Source organism: Symphalangus syndactylus, chromosome 1 (genome assembly GCF_028878055.3).
Source record: "Symphalangus syndactylus isolate Jambi chromosome 1, NHGRI_mSymSyn1-v2.1_pri, whole genome shotgun sequence".
NCBI classification, from domain to species: Eukaryota; Metazoa; Chordata; class Mammalia; order Primates; family Hylobatidae; genus Symphalangus; species Symphalangus syndactylus.
The window spans coordinates 102,283,617-102,303,032 of record NC_072423.2 but is presented as its reverse complement, the minus strand read 5'-3'; the positions used below and the strand labels follow the sequence as shown (position 1 = coordinate 102,303,032).

Here is a 19,416-nt window from a genome sequence, read left to right as displayed (position 1 = left end):
GGTTCCAGTGATTCTCCTGCCTCAGCCTCCCGGGTAGCTGAGATTACAGGCGTGTGCCACACACCCAGCTTATTTTTGTATTTTTAGTAGAGACGAGGTTTCACCATGTTGGCCAGGCTGGTCTCAAACTCCTGACCTCAGGTGATCCGCCCACCCCAGCCTCCCAAAGTGCTGGGATCACAGGCATGAGCCACTGCACTTGGCCGAGTCTGTTTTTATAGTGCAGATGTTAAATATTTCAAGTTCAGACAGACAAATGGCAGATAAAGTAGGTTCCTGAATCCCATGGCCCATGGTCAGGCTGGTGCAGGGGCCTCCTAGGAGCACTTTCCAGGAGCAAGGCCTGGCTGTAGTGGAAAGAATGCAGACTCTGCAAACAGGTCGCTCTGGGTGAGAATCACATCTCTCCTGGGGCATTGCCTTATGTCTTCTGGCAAGGCCCTTTACTTACCTGAGCCCAGGTGTCTTCATCTGCAGAGTGGGGAGGAAGACACCTGATTGTCATGGGTGCTGACATGCAGTGACTGTCAGGCCTCCGAGCCCAAGCTAAGCCATCATATCCCCTGTGACCTGCACATATACATCCAGATGGCCTCTGAAGAATGACAAAAGAAGTGAAAATGGCCTGTTCCTGCCTTAACTGATGACATTACCTTGTGAAATTCCTTCTCCTGGCTCATCCTGGCTCAAAAGCTCCTCCGCTGAGTACCTTGTGACCCCCACCCCTGCCCGCCAGAGAACAACCCTCCTTTGACTGTAATTTTCCTTTACCTACCCAAATCTTATAAAATGGCCCCACCCCATCTCCCTTCACTGACTCTCTTTTAGGACTCAGCCCGCCTGCACCCAGGTGAAATAAACAGACTTGCTGCTCACACAAAGCCTGTTTGGTGGCCTTTTCACAGAGACACGATCGAAAGTGATCATTACTGACATCCATTCACAACTTTCCGGGGCACCTATTTTCAGGGCCCTGGATAAAGGTGAGCAGAATCAGACAGGGTCCCACCCTCACAGGGTTTGGAGTCAGTATAATCTCAAGTGTGGTGAGGCTGCCCTGCCAAAGCTCCTGTGATCTGAGGACTCCAGTGACACACATGCTGCAGGACCAGGGTTGGAGGGTCCCTTCACATCCTAAGGTCAGCCCTCTCTCCCAGGTTTTGTGTTTAGTGCTGGTTTGCCATTGACAGGGGCATTCTGCAAACCCAAACCAGGACCCGAGAGAGTGTGGCCCTCGCAAGAACAGGGGTTGCTGTCTTGGCTCCCTGTTTAGGGAGAGGTCTGAAGTCAGAGCTGCTGCAGCAGCCTTTTGCTTCTCCATGGTCTCCAGGCTTGAGTGGTGGCCTCATCATCAGCCTTCAGGGACGATCTGACTCTCTAGACATTCCTGTGGTGTGCAGGAGCCATGTGGCTCTGATGCAGGTCCAGCCGGCACAATGCCAGTGAGGCCCAGGTGTATTGATGAATGCCCAAGAGGGCAGATGAGGGCTTCCCACCAAATGGACATCTGTGGGTCAGGTTGGAAACCGTGGAGGAAGGAGGCAGGTGGGGCCTTCTCTGGTTGCTATGGGCTGGACCTGGGAGAAGGCTAGGCGTATTGCAGAGGCAGAAGGGGTTTCTCATTCATTCATTCAACAAACACTTCCTGAGCACCTTCTCTAGGCCCTGTGCACTAGGGATTCAGAGTAAACAAGACAGACAAGAATCTCTGCCCTCATGGAGCTGACATTATCATTAGGAGGGACACATGAGACAAATCAGTAAAATATTGAATATGTTCAATGGTGATAAACGGTAAGGGGGAAAAAGAAGGTAAGGCAGGCAGAGGAAGACTGTAGAAGTTGAGATTTTAGATGCGGTGGCTAAAGAGGACCTCATTTAGAAGAAGTGTGATAAGAGACCTGAAGAAAGAGAGGGAGGGGGCCACGTGGTTCTTGGACGGAAGGAAACTCCTGGCTGGGGAAGAGCAGGTGGAAAGGCATGGAGATGGGGCATGCCTGGAGAGGGTAGGAGGCCAGCACAACTGGGGCTGTGTGAGCGAGTGGGAGAGTGCAGGAAGGAGGTCGGAGGCTGAAAGGGAGCTGGACTCGCAGGACCACCCAGAATGCAGGAGAGACTCCAGTGGGAGCCCAGGGAGGGCTCTGTGCAGAGTCACAGGTTCTGCCTTAGACTGGAAGAAGATCATTTTGGCTCCTCTGTTGACAACAGGGTGTAGGGACAAGGCCAGTAGGGGAGAGCAGTTGGGAGGAGACCACTGCAGTCATCAGATGAGGGGGAGGCACTGCACCTTTGTTCTTTACTGTGTCCCAGCCTATGGCATGCATCCTGGCATGGAGCAGGAACTCAATAAATATTTGTTGAATGATGTGTGCTTTAGTGATGTCCAAGTACCAGTTTTCAGACTCATGCTAGGTAGACTATATGGGGAAGGTGCAGAAAAACAGATCCCAGGCCTTGCAGCTGGGGATCCTGATCCAATAGGCTTCTGATAGGAAAGTTGAATCTGGATTTTTAGCACAGCCTGCAGGTAATTTTGGACAGGCAGGGACTGGCCTTCTGTGTCAGTTAGGGATGATTTTGGTTGCAAGTAACAGAGACTGACCAACAATGGTTTAAACAAAGAGGGATTTATTTTATTTACAAGAATTCTGGAGAAGGATGGCGGCTGGCATTGGCTTGGTGAAATAACGATAGGGTCAATGACTCTGTGATTCTCTTGGCCTTTTTCTCATGGTAGCAAAGTGGCTGCTGTGGCTCCAGGCATCACACCCTCAATCAAGGTAGGAAGAAGAGGCCCAGGGAGGTGTTAGCCATGCCTGTGTCTTTTATTGGAAAACCATAAGCTTTCCCAGAAGCCCATGTAGACTTCCTCTTCAATTTCATTGGCCACACCTGATCACATATAGCCATCCTAAGCTGCAAAGGAGACTGTAACAGTGAGAATCTGGATTGATAACCTCCGCAGTTGGAGTGGCTGGAGGTACAGAGTTGGGACGACCCCTGAAGAGTGAACCAAGGTCGTCTGCACAGCTGCCCTGGAAGGCGTGGTGCTTGAGGTCCCTTCTACTTCTGGGGCTTCATGGAATGACTTGTTGGCTCCATGGAGCACCTCTGGGGACCACTGGCTGAAGCCCCAGGCATTCCCTTGGAAAGCCCTCGTCCATTTGAGACCCTCTGTCTTGCTTCTCTTCACATGTCTGAACAACACATGGACCCGACAGCTGCTTCTTTGGGGAAGTGGTGATCTTTATTTTAGGGATTGTGCATCTTCAGCGTAACCCTCACCTGGCAGACATTAAACAGTGTAACCACATTCTCAGCACACCAGTCACATTCAGGAGCCTCTTGGAGCTCGACTTATACACACGCACACAGGCGGAATATCTGCATTTACAGCCCTGTGCTGGCAGCACACATAGGAAAAGCACGACTTCAGTCACCCTCAAACCACCCAGTTATGAGTAAGACCAGAACAATCCCTTTCCTCCGACAGTCCCACGTTTGCTTCCAGGAATCAAAGAGCATGTCAGTGGCAGCTATTTGTAGCAGTTTTGGGGAAGTGAAAGGAGATGCTATTCCGGCACTGCTCTGTCACCTTAGATGCTGGGTTTAGGAAGCCAGAGGTAGGGATTTCAGGGGAAAAGAAACAGGCCTGGTTTATTCTCTAGTTCTTTAAAAATGGGATAGGAGCAAAAGGTTAAAATATGTGGGTCTCACACAGGAAAGGCCTTCTGAAGAAGAAAAATGGGTGAATTCACTGGAGTTGGCCCAGCTAGGGGTTGGGTCTCAGGTGACAGAGGCCGGGGATTCAGACTCAAAGGGGCCAGTCCATAAAGGTGGCAGTGGGGTCTTCAAACCACTGTTTCTATTCCAGACGCCTACTGAAAATCATTGTATATTTGCTTTCCATAAAACTGTAGGAAAAAGTAAAAAAAAAAAAAAATTTTTTTTTTGGCTAGAATTGCATCGTAACAGTGTGGTCACACTGGTAAGAAATGCAGATTGGCAATCACATACATTTCTGATTAAAACAACACCCACATAACCAACACAATTTGCTAGGCCAAAGTCTTCACGGGGAGTCCCTGGGAGTGGGAGTCTGGGGTGGGGTGGATAATGAAGAACACCTGGGGTTGCAGAGGTGGGGTGGGAATCCCTGGGGCATCTGTCCACGGGAGGTGGGGGCCAGCGATGGCTTCAGTGGTGATATTTCTAATATACATCAGCTCTGGGCACTCTCGCCCTGCTGCTCACAGCATGGTCCTCACACCAGCAGCCTCCGTCTCACCTGGGAGCTTGTTAGAAATGCAGGATCTCCCAGATCTACTGAATTAGAAGCTGTATTAACAAGATCCCCAGTGATTTTTATGCACAGTCAAGTTTGTGAGGCACTGCTGCAGACTTCTGAGTGCAGGAATGCGGCAGCCCTGGCTAGGTGTGGTTAGAAGGCCTGGACGGGGGAGGCTGTGCGGAGGGGATGATGAAAGCATGGGTGAGGGGAGAAGACCCTAAACAGCTGTCTTTGTTAGTCCCCTCCTACCTGGCCGGGATGCCAGCAACAAGGCCACCTGCAGTCTGCCCTGCCCTTCCTCCCCTCAGTGGCTTTGGAGGCAGGTGTCCTTGAAGCTAAGCTCTGCTGGCTGCAGGTAAAACCACAGGTGGGGGAGTTCTCTGAGACCTAGGAGCTGGGGTGTGCAGAGAAGCGGGGCCCTGGGGAGCCTCAGGGATTCCTGGTGGGAAGGCCTGGGCAGAACAGAAGGCTCGTCAAGCCAGAGGGCCGCCTCTGCCTCCTCAATTCTGCCAGAGAAACCTCCTGTGCTGGACTCTGAACCCCCTGCAGGGAGGGGCGCAGGTTTTCCCTCTTGGAGCAGGAGGGCTGAGTGCTTGGAAGGAAAAGCCTAAGAGCTTAGGGGCCCCAGCCTCCCGGGAGAGCCAGGCCCTCTGGGGTGACACATTTCTACAGAAGCAGGTGGGAACATCACAGACGTCCCAGGGCATGGGGCCCAGGGCTGCCAGGTGCAGAAGGGCTGGAGGAGGCTGTCCAGGCCAGGGTGGGTGGAGGCCTGAGCCCGGCAGCTGGCCCTACAGCGCTCTCTCTTCGCTGGTCAGTGTGGCAATTCTCCGCAGGTTTTCCCTGACTTTAATAAACTCAGGGGCGTGATCCTCTTCCTTCTCTGGTGGTTTTTCCAGCTGAAGGAGGGAGAAGCAGAGGGTGAAGTGGGTGGAGCTAGGGGGATTCCTACTCTGAAAACCTATGGAGTTTGGACAAAGGGCCCACTCAGTGGGGAGACAGAACCAACCTGGGGATGAGTTTTGCTACCAGCCTGGTAGCTGGGGCACAGAGCATGAGACTGAGTTCTCCTTGTGAAGCCTGGTTCAAATCACTCACCCCCTCTGGGCCTCAGGTTCCCCCTCTCTAAAATGGGAATGCCACCTGGCTCGCAAGACAGTTATAAGAATGAAATCAGAATCAGCGTGCAGTACACTGGGCCAGTGAGGAAGCTGAGGTTCAGGGAAGCCACTCGCCCTAAGGACCTAGCAAAGTGAATGGCAGAGGGAGGACTCAGGCCAGGAGTGGACTCTTAGTCCAGTGCTCTGTCTGCTGATCCTCTTCCCTCTTACTGGCTGTGGCCACAGCAGAGCTCCTCCCTGGAGGACAGCCCTGGAGGATGTGTGGTCCTGGCTGGGTGCCCATCACCCACCTGGTTCAGCCTCTGCTGCCGTCTCAGCAGCTCCTGCTCAAAGGGGCACTGCAGCCGCTTGGCTTCCAGCTCCTCCTTCTTCTTCTTGATGAGCTGGTTCCGCCGGCGGTGCTCTAGGACACGCTGCAGCTCTGGCTTGCTGTCCACACCAAGGCCCCTGGGGTGGGAAGGGGGGAGCTGTCAGGAGACCATCACCTTCCCGCTTCCCCCAGCCTCAAGGCTGCTTCCTGCGGTGACACCAACCGCCACTATTATCTTGTGCAATCCTCCCTGTAGCCTTGGAGGTGGACCCATTCCTGTCCCATTTTACAGGGACAGAAACTGAGGCTCCTAGGGCTGAAGATACCAGTCCAAGTCATAGCTACAGATAGGCCACATGAGGATTTGAACCCAGGCCTGTCTGACTGCAGAGACCAAGTTTTGTTATTTCTGGTTATTAGGATACTTTCCTAACGGTAGAATTGCTGGATCAGGCTCTTTAAAAAGATTTGAGGTACATATATCTATCCGTGCCGGAGAAAGTTTATCCAGTGTATCCTCCTATGAACAGTGTACAAAAGCATCTATTTCTCCCTACCATCACCAGCCAAGCTTTTTATATTTGAGAATCTGGTAGGCAAGAAATAATACCTGCTTTTCATTTGTTTCTTTATTAGTCACATGGAACAACATTTGATATGTTTACCAGCCATTTGCATTTCTTCTTTTGTGAATTAACTGTATTATCAATATTATTTTTACAGACAAGGTCTTGCTCTGTTGCCCAGGCTGGAGTGCAGTGGTGTAATCATAGCTCACTGCAGCCTTGAACTCCTGGGATCAAGTGATCCTCCTGCCTCGGCCTCCCAAAGTGTTGGGATTACAGATGTGAGCCACCATGTCTGGCTGTACTGTATTACTTTTTATTCATTTTTTCCTTGTCGATTTTAAGAGATCTGGGCCAGGCACGGTGGCTCATGCCTGTAATCCCAGCACTTTGGGAGGCCGAGGAGGGCAGATCACGAGGTCAGGAGACCGAGACCATCTTGGCTAACACACACACAGTGAAACCCTGTCTCTACTAAAAATACAAAAAAATTAGCCAGGTGCGGTGGCAGGCACCTGTAGTCCCAGCTACTTGGGAGGCTGAGGCAGGAGAATGGCGTGAACCCGGGAGGTGGAGCTTGCAGTGAGCTGAGATCGCGCCACTGCACTCCAGCCTGGGCGACAGAGCGAGACTCCGTCTCAAAAAAAAAAAAAGAAAAAAACAAGAGATCTGAATATATATTTTTTTGTATATGTGAGTTTTAAAAATAAAATTTATTTATGTTACAAATACTTTCTCTGATTTGTCTTTAAGCTTTTGTTTTTGATTGTGGTGATTTTTTTGATATTAAAGGGATGAGTCTAAAAACCATTCAGAGAAAATGCTCATATTATAATACTAACTGAAAACAAAAACAAAAGCGACTCAGTGTACAAAATGATAACTCTTAGGATATTGGTCACACAACTGAAAACAAGAATAGAAATCACAACCGGCTCTAATACCAGAATCGGCCAGCAGAGGGCGCTCTGAAAGCACCGCTGCGTTCATGCTGTTACTGCTTAGCAGGAGTATTTCCCAGTCCTCCTAGGGGAGACTCAGCCTTCCTCTTCTCCAATTTACATCCCATCAATTGCCCCATCCCACCCTTGCCACCTCCCAGATGCCCCTCTGGCTCGTCTCTGTCATTGCACACCGCGGCCTTCCACGGAAAAGCCAGCCACCATCCTGGGCCTCTGTAACATTCCTGCCCACTTTGGTATCGTGAGCTCCCCCATCCCACCTCACCAGACGGGCCCAGCACACCCTGTGCCCCTGCTGTAGACCTTTCCTTAGTCCATCCTTCTGCCCTGGCCTGCACCACACAATCGATGCCCCAGGCACAGTGAGTGACTCCTGTTACCTGTTCATTTACATATGAGGTTCCCTCTGCCATCCAGCACCCACCTCCGGCCTGGCTAGCTCCAGTCCCCCTTCAGGTCATAGCTGAGGCAGCACCGCTCCTGTGAAGTCATTTTAGACCCCTCTAGGGTTCCTCCTCTGGGGTCTCAGGCCTATTTACGCCCTCATCATTGCACTCATCCTACTGCCTGGCTATGCACCCGTCCCTGTCTGTGAGGACAGGAACTGGGTCCCATTCATTCTCGTATCCCCAGGTCTGGGCTCAGTGCCCAGCACATAGTAGGTACTCAGTAAATGTATCTGGAGTGTGGACATGAAATGGGTGGCTGGGCAAGAGAACAGGGCTTTTTGGGTCCCTCTGGTTCCCAGGGACCCACTGGGGACGGGGTCTTTACAGGTTTTGCTGGTGATCATGTGGGGCACCCTCAGCCTTCCTCAGTCTCCGGGAGCTCCAGGATGAGAGCCAGCTCTGCTTTCCTCCACGGTCACCTTCCCCATCCCCCACAGGCCCAGGTGCTTGCGGGGCCCAGGCAGCAGGGCTTCATCCCTACCTTCTGTGGTTCATGAGCAGCTCCCGGTGGAGCTCCTGGTGACTCCGAGAGGCCTTCACGGGGTTCAGCAGCTTCTTGGGCTTGATGAGCTCCGGATTCCACTCTCTGTATTCTGGCCGGGCCATCAGGCCCCCGATGTCCGCCCGCTCCCTCTGGATCTCCGAGTACATGGCGGCTGTAGAGATGGGCAGAGGAGTAGCTCAGAGGTGAGCCTGTAATCTCACCCTGCCCCATGGGGCACAGTTGAAGGGCAAGGTTTTCACGTCAGATGGACCTTGGCCACCTGCTGCTGCGCACACCTGGGCAAGCTACCTGACTTTCTGAGCCTTAGTTTCTTCACTTATAAAATGGAAATCATAGTGGAACGCATGCACAGGGCTGTCAGAATTGGAGATGATGTTTGCGTTGTGTCTGGAGCATAGAAGTAAAATGACAATGGGTCACAAAATACGGGTTGACACATGCATACTTTTTGGCCTGACTTTGCAAACAACAGTTTTCTCCCACTATAAAAGGAATTATGTTTGAGTTTCTGTTTTTCAATGAGCTCGTAACAGAAAAGGAAAATATATTTAAAAAGAGTAATACGTACTTGTTAAAAACAATTTGGATAAATGCAGTGATAAAAAGAAAGTATTACCCTTATTTTCTAACTCTATCCACAGTTCCAAATTCTGCTGTGGAACTCTTCAGCTTTTCATTTTCTTCACATCAAAGAGGAGAGTATGAAATTCAGAGACTGCTGTGTCCCTAATAGCAAAGGGATGGTTGTCAAATGTTTGGCTACTCAATGACCCCACTTCTACCACAGAGGTTTGAAATCTGTCAGTTTACTTAAAATTCAGACACAAGGGCTCCCTCTTCTACAAACTGGCTCCTTATCCTTGAAATGCCCAAAAGCAAGTACAGCAAAGAGAGAGAGAGAGAGAGAGAGAGAGAAAGAGACTGACTTAAAAAAAAAAAGGCCTCAAAGGTATAGACACTGCCTGGCCATTAGCTGCTTATAGGAATTTCAGTGAAAATTTAGACTTTAGCTCTGCTCTCTTCATGAGTCTAGCTTTGCAGAGGTTGAGCTCCTATTATATGCCAGGCCCTGACAGTTGGCAGTGTCTGGTCTGGTATGCAGTAGGCGATCAATACACATTTGTTGGTAATTGCCAATGCAACTTTTGAAGTTTTCTTTGGTCTTGGGGAACCAGTGCCCAGCGGCATATGATTTTCATGTGGCAACTGAGGGAGTGTTTCCCACTTCAAACACCAGGCTTCAGCCCCTGCTTGAGGGCCACCATGTTGCTTGTGGACAGACTCTCATTTCCTCCCCCACACTGGGAAGGGGATGAGAACCATTCTCTGCCCGAATGCAGTTTCATGGATGAACAGGGATGTGTGAAAACCTGAAAGTGGCAAACAGCTTGTTGGGGTCAGAAAATACAGAGAGGGGGGTTTGACGGGGTGCACATTGCAAGGTGACATGTCAGGAATCTAGGCATCAAACAGGAGACTGTATTTTGCAACGGTGGCATTTCTGTGATGACCCATCACAGGCTGCTGTTAAGAGGAGCAAGTAAGACAACATATGTAAAGGTGCTGTGTAACCTGGAAAAAGTGTTAATTATTATAAGGTATTTTGGATGTAGCCAGGTGAAGTGTCAGAGGATAGACATGTTAATTTTTTTCTCGAATTCATATTCTCAGAACCATTTCTAAAATGAGAATTCTTATTAACTTCCCTTTTTTTTCTTATCTTTTTCATAAGGCTGTTTGCTTTCAGGTTATATCCTTCCTAATTTTTGGTCCTTAAAAAGTGATCATAATAGTATTTAGAGTTACTTTAAAATGGGCACTCGACAAAATACCTAGTTGGCTGTATCAGCTCCCCTTCCTGTTTTTAGTGTGGATATTTTCTTGTCTGTGGGATCAAGCTCTCTGGGTGCTTATGCATTAGAACACCTGGATTCAGATTGGAGCTTTGAGATCTTCTCTCTTTTGCTGGCTGCCTATTCCTATCGTCAAGTGTCGCCCATCCTTTGACTGAGTAATTCTCAGCTACGCTCTTTCCTTCCCGTGACCTCAGCTCTCTTCCTATTCAGCTCGTGCCACACTTTAATAACTACTTTGGCTCCCCAGCTATTCACCTGTTCTTAGTCCCTCTGTGCCCCCCAAATCTTCTAGAGCTGCTTGCTTTTCATCAGCCACACCATCCTTAAAAGAACTCACTGTATGTTGCCAAAGTGATAAGGTAGGAAATAGAATAAGTTGGATAACTTTAGGAAAGGAGATGGCAGCCTTAGTATTTATATAGATAAAGCCATGCACCCAGAATTCCCACATGGATGAACAGAAATGCATTTGGAACTGAGAGAGTTCAAGAATGTGGCCAGATACAAAATAAGCACACAAAATCAAGAGCTCCTGAGTAACGGGAATGACCACTGAGAAAGTGCATAATAATAAAAATAGTCATGCATTCCACACATGTTCAAGTTCCTGTGATTTTCCTGGCACTGTGGTAGACACTGGACACACAGAGGAGAACTAAACAAGTGAGGTCCCGGCGCTCACAGAACCCACACTCTGCTAGGGAGGCCAACAGTCAGCACACGCGCAAGCCAATGAAACGAAAGACCACAAACGGCTCCAGGCTCCCATAGAGACTAAGGAGGGACCCGCTGTCAGCCAGGTATGGCGAGGGCCTCTCTGAGGAGGCAACGTTAAGATCTGACAGTTGAGAATGAGGAAGGAGGCCATTTGGGGCCTAAGGAACAGCATGTGTGACTCATGTACCTTGAACAAGCTGGGTCTGTTCAGGGAACAAAAAGGCATAGTGTGCTGGGAGTGGTGTGAGCTGAGTGACTGGGAGAGTGCCTGGAGTGAGGGTGGATGGGTGGGTTCAAGTCAGGGAAAGGCGCGCCTGATTCAGTTTTAAAAAGGTCATTCTCGCTGCTGTGTGGGGAAACTGTCAGAGGCCTTGGGATGTTTTATGACTTTGGTTTCCTTCACTTCCAATGGGTGGTCTCTGTCTCTCTCTTCCGTTAAATTCCAGGGGAAAAATCTGTGATTGACCTGGCTGAGACCTTCGCCCCATACATAAGTTGCCGGCCACCCAGTGGGTTGGCTGCCCTAGGGCCAGACAGTTGGACTCAGTCGCACAGGGTTGCCCTTGGAAGAGGGGCCCTGTTTGGTTGGACCTTCTGTTGTTGCTGTCTTGAAATTCCAAATGCATTTTGAACAAGTGGCCCTCCTTGTTTATTTTGCACGGGGCCCTGTCAATTATGAAGCCAGTCTTGCACCCCAGGTCCAATCTGTGGTCAGGCCTGGCTCAATGATTTGCTCCAGGCCTTTAAAAAAAATTAATTAAATCAGCAGTGAGCTGTGGATGACAGTGTTTCCCTGAGGCCAGGCTGGTGTGGTGGGTGAGGCAGGAACCCTGAGGGATGTGGCTGGTGCCTTAGCTCAGAGCTGCAGGGGAAAAACCACTGCCTTTGCCACTCAGGGTGCTGAACCCCAGCAAACAACCCCTGTGAGATCCACGTATACACCTATGAGGAGTGGGGTGAGGAGGGCTGCTGGGGACCCCCAGGACTTAGAAAGCTGAGCCAGCCTTTCTGCCTTTTATTTAACCGAGGTCTCTGGGCGGAAGAACCTCATGCAGGTCTTGTTATAAAAGAGACTACTCAACAAAGCACAGGTGCCAGGCCAAGAAAATCTAGGCTGTCTTGGGCGGTCAGCTGGGCCTCCTGAGGCAGAGGAGTGGGGTTGTTCCCAAGGCTGCTGGGCGTGCCGAGAGATCCAAGACTCTGGGGTCCATCCGGGGAGTGGCCGTGGAGGGGCTAAGAGGGGAAGTGGGCGTTAGACGTGTCCTCTCTGGAAAGAAAAAGGTGAACACCCAGGAGAAGAGCTAGCAGGGAGAGGGAGGAGCAGGCCAATCATGAAGAAGAAAGGTAAGTGGCTTGTTTGTATTCTTCATGGCTGTTAAAGAAATGCAGGAGGAAGCAGTAGCATAAGGAGGCCGAAGCCATTCAGACTTGGATTCGAATGCTCTGTCCATGCCTCCCTACCCTCTGGAGCTGGAGCCTGGAAACTACAGCCTTTGGACAAAATCCCACAGCCCTGGGACACACCATGCCCACTTATTGTCTATGGCTGTTTCCCACTGAACAGCAGAGTTGAGATGGGACAGCTGCTTTTGATCTGGTGTTTCCTCCTCTGCAAAACGAGCATCACATTAGAATCCTCCATGAAGTTGTGGTATCATAAACGAGGTGATACTTGCAAGGTGCTTGGCAAATGCCTCTTACAGAGTTGAGCGCTTGGTGCTGGCTACCCGGGCGGCCACATACAACAGGCTGCTTGGGTACCTCACAACAAGTCCTCAACTCCTATAGATTAAACTGTGAATGGTGCCCCTGGAATGGCAGTGTGACCACCCTGTTAGCTGCTATTAACAATCACTATTAATAAATCCCATTCCTAGTCCTAGATGGAGCCGTCTCATCCTCAGAAACCGCACTGGTTAAATCAGTGGATCTTAACCTTGGCTGCATATTGGCGTCACCACAGGAAGTTTCAAAAATTCCAACGCCTGAGTCCCACCACAGGGATTCTGATTTAATTGGCTTGGGGGGCGGCTTGGCTTTGGGGATTTTAAAAAGCTCCCTAGGTGGTTCCTAGAGTCAGCCAACTTTGCAAACTGTGGAGTTAAAAAACCCAAAACACAAACTTATTTGCTTTGGCCCTGAAGGATCTCAGCTGACTGTAGTTGGCCTGGTTATTGTGAGCAAGTCTGATTAAGGTCACCGTTCTTAGCAGCTGTGTGATCTTGGGTTGGTCTCTAACCTCTGGGATGCTCCTCTGTAGCACTGTGATGCTGTGAAGATTGGATGAGCTAAAGAGCTGGGCATGGGGTGGAGGCCACCAGTAGGCGACAGCTATTGAGTGTGTTGCATGACTATAGGATGGCAAATAATTCTCAATATGCAGACTATGGGACTGATGTTGTTTTTCCTGGGGTGGGGATAATAAGAGGTCTGAGGAAAGATTGGGAACCCCTTGCTTTGTTCCTCCCTGGTTCTGTTGGTGACCCATGAGGTCCCAGAGCTCCTTGCCACAGCTTCACAGGACGTTGGCCCCACACCAGGCAAGGCTCAGCAAAGATCACTGCTGCTCCCAGGGAGAGCGCACCGGGCCACTGGGGCATGCATGGCTAATGCAGGGTGGCAGATCTGAAACCAAACGCTGGTGCCCCCAGCCACAGGAGACAGTAAGGAGAGACAGAAGGAGAGCTGCACTGATAGAGTCTCGGGGCCCAGTTCATCTTGACAATAGCCATGGGACCCCAGGCTGTCTAAGGCTTCAGTGTCCCTTCCACTTGCCTCTCCACTGTTCTGGTGGTCATGTTTCTGTCTTTGATGGCATCAGTTGTAACAAATGACACATAAGCCAGTAAAGCAATGGTTAAAGCAGATGTTTTAGTGGAGACAGACTGGGTTTGATTCATAGTGGCAACCGTTCCCAGCTGTGTTACTTTGGGCAAGTAGCTTAACCTCTCTGAGCCTCTATACAGCAAGGATAACAGCCTATTCATGGAGCAGTTTGGAGGGTGAAGTGATACAATGGCACGATGTGCTTAGCCCAGCGCCTGGCAGAGTGATGCTCACCGAAGACAGACTCTGGTACTTCTGTCCTGAAGAAACCCTGTGGTCACCACTCGAATTTGTTCTGGATCTCTAAATCACCCTCGGAGGCAGCCAGTGGTACCCTGCTTTATAGATGAGAAAACCAAGGCTCAGAGAGGCCAAGCTACTTGTCTCAAGATACACAGAGAGTAAGCAGCAAAGCCAGGACCTTGGACGCCAAATTCAGTGCTCTTTCTACCTCTCCACTGTCTTCAAGGTGCAAAATGTCTTTTAGTTGACAAAGCAGGGTTATGTCCCTTTTCTCTCTCTAGATAGTCAAGAAACCCCAGTGAAGAGGCTGTGTGAGCCCATTTTATAGATAAGAACATGGAGGCCTGCTAACTTGAGGACTATGTGAAATGCAAACTCTCACCGGGGAGCCCCAGCCTGGCCCCAGCAACTTTGGGCTTAAGCTAGAGTCCACAGGCCTGTCTGGCCTCAGGCTGGTCTCTGTTTAGGAGAGGACCAGCTGGTGGCCTTCCCTCCTCTGCCCCCACTTCCTCATTACTGTTCAAGCTGCTGGGTTCAGAACACATTCAGAAGCCTCTTGGTTCAGCATTTAATGGGATGGCAGGGCAGAGGAGAAGAGAGGCTTTCAAAATAACGACTGGCAAAGGAAAAAGAGGCATTCAGTAAAAGTGACAAGCATGGTCACTGGATTTCCTGACCCTTCTGGCTTTTTTCCTCTCCGTGGGGAAAGTGCCTATTTGTATTTCACTGGCCAGCAGCCAAAGAACAGTTTATCTGGGAGCCACCTCCAGATCTCCCAGCAGCCTCTGGTCGATGCTCGGAAGCCCCCAGCAGAGCTGCTTGTCCATTTGGATGCAATGACTCAAGGCTGACTTCCTGAACATTTTGCCTTGGGTCCGTTGCAACTTCCTACCTCGGGAGGAGAATGTTGGGTGGACATTTAGGATTTTGAACCAATTAAATAGCAGAGTCCAGGGCTAGACATGGAGGGTCCTTAGCAAGGTTAGTGGACAGCATTGTGCGGTTGATCTGGAACAAGCATCAGCAGACCTGGAATCCCTGCTGGCTCATGAGTGGCGTGATGTCAGCCACTTTCCCTGGCAGATGCCTCTGCAGGGAAAATTCCAGCAGGTGCTCACCACCAACAAAACTAAGAGGGCCACTCAGGATCTAAGCCACCCAGAGATGCAGGCGTGGGGGCTGCCTTGAAGCTCAAAGCTACTAGGGTTTGGTAGCAGTTTCGAAAAGTGACACACCCAATCCTACAGCTCTTGATTTCTGGCCCAATCTCAGACTTGCCTTGTATTGCGAAGTCCTAAAGCCAAATTCACCAGAAAGGCAGGCCCTTCACACGTTAACCTGCACGCACTATGTGCCATGCACTGTGCTAAGCACCTAGCAGCCGTATCTCATGAAATATGAAATTCTTATGACAGACTGAAGAGGTGGGTACTGTCATTATCCTCTTTTTACAGTCAAGGAAAATGAAGTTCAGGGAAGTCATCTGATTTCCGCAAATCACACAGCCGGTGAAAGAAAGAGCTTTAATCTGAGCCAAGCTCTGAGGCTGAAATCTGTGTTCTGTCTGTTGTGCCGAGAATTAAACCCCCATACTTTGTGATAATTTGACTTAGGTGAGGCTATATCATGCATTAATTCAGATTCACCTGAGGATGCAGCAGAAAAAGATCAACAGGAATGCAGGGCTATGCCTGGGGGCTCGCTTCTTTGTCTCCTACCATTTTCCAAAACCCAGGGTGCCTGGAGGCATCTCCCATATCATTTTACGGATGCTGGGACATAGCCCAGGTACCTAAACTCAAAGCACTCAGGTCCACTGACAGCCCACTTCAGTGCACGGGGTCTGCCCTCCTTCCCTTCCACCTCCTCCCGAACAGCACCGCACTCGACAGCAGGTGAAACAGAACAGAGATGGTCTTACTTCTCAGGTCGAGTCCTTGGGAAGGGAAGTCAGGAGCGTGTTGCTGGGTTCCTCACTCCACCGGGAAGTCCCAGACTAGCAAGGAGGGCTGCCTCTAGAGGGCGGTTCTTAAACCCCTGGGAACGGGAGGCTGCTGAAATGTGCCAACAAGTGAGACAGCCTTTGCATTCCTGTTTATTCTGGTATCAATAAAAAGGAACTGTTACTATAGTAACAGATATTTCACTTGGTGCACGGCCACTTCCACGATGCGGAACATCATGTCCAAGCCACACGCTTGAGAGGCACAAATAAATGCCCATTTTGTCAGATTGATGAGGAATAAGAAACACGCCAAGCTTTGTTCTGAGCAAGGCGGCTCACGTAAAGGAATTTCCCTTGTTTCTTACGGGAGGGTCAGGCAAGAGTGGATTCCAGCACTTCCCCATGGGAGGGGAAGCCAAGCTTCCTGAGGCAGTGATGTGGATTCTTCAGGAGAAAATGGCTCTGGGGGGAAAAGGGTGGGGTGTAAAGGGAGGGGAAACTGCTCAGCATTGGGTCAGTTCTTAATTATCCACGAATGGGTCAGAAACTCTGTACACAGCGTTTTCCTGATACCCTGAATGTCATCGGAACTTCACAGAGGAGCCAACACAACAGAAGAGCGTGGGAGAGGGGATGTACCATGTCTGGGTCTCAGCAGGCTCATGTGTTGGCCCTGGCTCCAGCACCAGCCCCTTCAGCAGCCACTCAGTGTCTCTGTGTCTTGGTTTCTGTGTTTGTCAAATGTGGAGCATACCAGGGTGGTTGGGAGATGACATGGATGAGATGACATTAGTGAAGCACATAGTCAAAGCTCAGCATATAGGACTTTTCTCCAAGACAGACCTGGACTCTATGTGATCTGAGGCCAGAGCCCAGCATGGTGCATTTTGCCTGGCAGAATATGTGTTCCATAAGTAGTGGCTCAATGAATGAACGTGTGAATGTAAAATATAAAAGTAGGCCGGGCACGGTGGCTCACGCCTGTAATCCCAGCACTTTGGGAGGCCGAGGCAGGCAGATCATTTGAGGTCAGAAGTTTGAGACCAGCCTGGCCAACATGTAAAACCCTGTCTCTACTAAAAATACAAAAATTAGCCAGGGGTGGTGGCACACACCTGTAATCCCAGCTACCTGGGAGGCTGAGGCAGGAGAATCGCTTGAACTTGGGAGGCAGAGTTTGCAGTGAGCCAAGATTGGGCCACTGCACTCCAACCTGGGTGACAGAGCAAGACTGTCTCAAAAAAACCCCAAAAAACAAACAAACAAACAAAAAAACCCAAGAAAAGTAAAAAATGTACGTAGATCCTTAAGGCCAGCCTGGATGCTTATAGATAATGGAGGCATTCTCCTAATTTCAGAATCAGCTTTCATTTGAAAAGCTGGAAGTGTTTTCTATCATTTAGTGTCATCCTAGTCCCCCAGTGAGGAAGCTGGGGTCTACCAGTTAGACCAGGCCTCCACCCCAACTTTACTTTCTCATGGAATCTTGGTTGGCTAGAAGGTGATGAGGCCTAGGATATGCATCACAGGTGAATGGAGGCATTAACAAGGCAACCTTGTGTCTTCTTTGGCCTATAGTATTTGTTCATTTAACAAACATTTATTTAGTTCCTACTGTGTTCCTGGCACTGTTTTAAGTGCTGGGGGTACCATCTGAATGACACAGGTAATATCCCTGCCGTCAGGGAACCTACCTTCAAGGGGGTCACACAGTAAAGAAGGAGACATTCGGGATGACGTCAGGCAGTGAGGAATGCCATGATGAATGCAGGGCTGGGTGAGGTGAAAGGGGGTGGTGTTTTAGGGTAGCAGAATCACAAGGAGTCAGTTGTGTGAAGTCTGTACACATGGGAGAGTCTTCATGGGGTGGGAAGAGCCAGTGGAAAGGCCCAGGCTGGGTGGATCCTGGTGTGATGTAAAGGCAGGCTGGGTGCCATCTTGGGAGTGAGGGAGGTGGGAGACAGGGGTGGAGCGGGAGGGACAGGGCAGGCATGTCCAGGGAGCCTTGGCCACGCTGACCATTCTCTAGCCACTTAAACTTAGAGGGTCCCAAATTCTTGGGTATAAAACAATTTTCTGGAAACAATGTGTGGTCCTTTTTGTTTCTTCTTCCCCAATTCTGCATTTCTTGAGGCACTTTGAATGGTAGCCCCCTCAGCCTCCCACCCTGCTCTGCCTTAACTTCCCCAAACTCTCCTGGTAGAAGAGGACAGCTAGATTCTTGTCAAACCACTCTTTGCTGACCCTGGTTCCTTGCACACATCGTCCTGCTCTGCAAAGAAGTATTTTGAATATTTCCTAGGGTCTTTGGTGGCTCAGATGAACCAATCCCAGTGCCTTCCAACAGTTGGTGAGTAAGAAGGATCCTGGAGCGGGGGAACTTCTGGCAGCTCCTGCTCATCCCCGGAGAAGACAGAAGCCTATCACCTGGTACACTCCAGAGGAACACGCACCTGACAGCCAAGGAGAACTAGGCAGTAGTCCTTGGATGTTGGGCGTCATTTTCCCTGGGCAGTTGGGAGTCACTGTGCTTCTCCCACAAAAACTCTTCTCACAGTCCAACTTGTATACAAACCCATCAGACTGCTAGCCCCAGGGCAGGTACCTACCTATCTTCCCGTCCGGGTACTTGAGGGGCCCAGTTGTTGAGGGGCTCCGTAACTATTGTTAACCGAAGACACCGAAAACCTTGACAGCGCTGAGCTTGTTACAGCACCATCTTGCTGTGTGTCCATGTGCAGGTGCAACTGTAAGTGAGATCAGTGGCCAACAACCACCCTTTCCCAGGCCACACTCCATCAGTAAGAGACTATGCTACACCCCAAGACGGGATGCAGCCAATAAACATGTCTATGTATTGATCTGAAAAAGATGTCTTCTACATATTCAACGAAAAATCATATGTAGTAGGATCCCTTTTTTTTTTTCAAGATAGAAGAGTGGGTACATACATAAAGAACCAGTGTGGAGGTGAATACACTAATCTGTTAGCAGAGGTCAACTCTAGATCAGTGTATCTCAAATATTATTACTAGATGTCATTTGAAATGAGTGCTAAAAATGCTCTTGCCTAGATCCTCAGAACCTCTGAGGGAGGAACCTAGGAATCTGGATTTTTGTGTGTGTGTGTGACAGAGTGTTACTCTGTTACCCAGGCTGAGTGCGGTGGTGCCATAACGGCTCACTGCAGCCTTGACCTTCTGGGATCAAGCGAGCCTCCCACCTCAGTCTCCCAAGTAGTTGAGACTACAGACACATGCCACCACACCCGGCTAATTTTTTATTTTTTTTAGAAATGAGATCTCACTATGTTGCCCAGGCTGGTCTTGAACTCTTGGCCTCAAGTGTTCCTCCCGCTTCAGCCTCCCAAAGTGCTAGGATCACAGGCATTAAGCCACCATGGAATCTGGATTTTTAACATAACCCTCTGGGGGTTCAATTATATTAAATAGTTTGAGGACCATTGTTCTACAGCGTAAAATTACAGGCCCTTCTCCTTTGTCACTATATTTCTGTAATGTTTGCGGCATTAAAAAAAAAAAAAAGGCCCAAGAATATATTACATTTGTTATCAGAAAAAGACTCTAAGAATTAAAAATGTGAGAAAGAGCAACCTTTCCCAAAC

General features: G+C 49.7%; 1 protein-coding gene across 3 annotated transcripts in view; it reads right to left on the bottom strand.

Moving 5' to 3' along the window:
* Positions 1-2,611: 2,611 nt before the first annotated feature.
* The window catches only part of FAM107A (family with sequence similarity 107 member A), a 63,533-nt gene continuing 46,728 nt past the window's right edge, over positions 2,612-19,416 (bottom strand). For 2 of the 3 annotated variants that reach the window (XM_055272385.2, XM_055272392.2), the window contains 3 exons: positions 8,181-8,355; positions 5,703-5,859; positions 2,612-5,190 (listed from right to left, as the gene is read on the bottom strand). In XM_055272385.2, the coding sequence (XP_055128360.2) occupies positions 5,083-5,190; positions 5,703-5,859; positions 8,181-8,355 (440 nt within the window). In that variant the 3' untranslated portion in view covers positions 2,612-5,082. Of the gene's footprint in view, positions 5,191-5,702; positions 5,860-8,180; positions 8,356-15,767; positions 15,935-19,416 lie in introns of those variants that run through there. The other variant, XM_055272399.2, reaches the window with a different exon arrangement.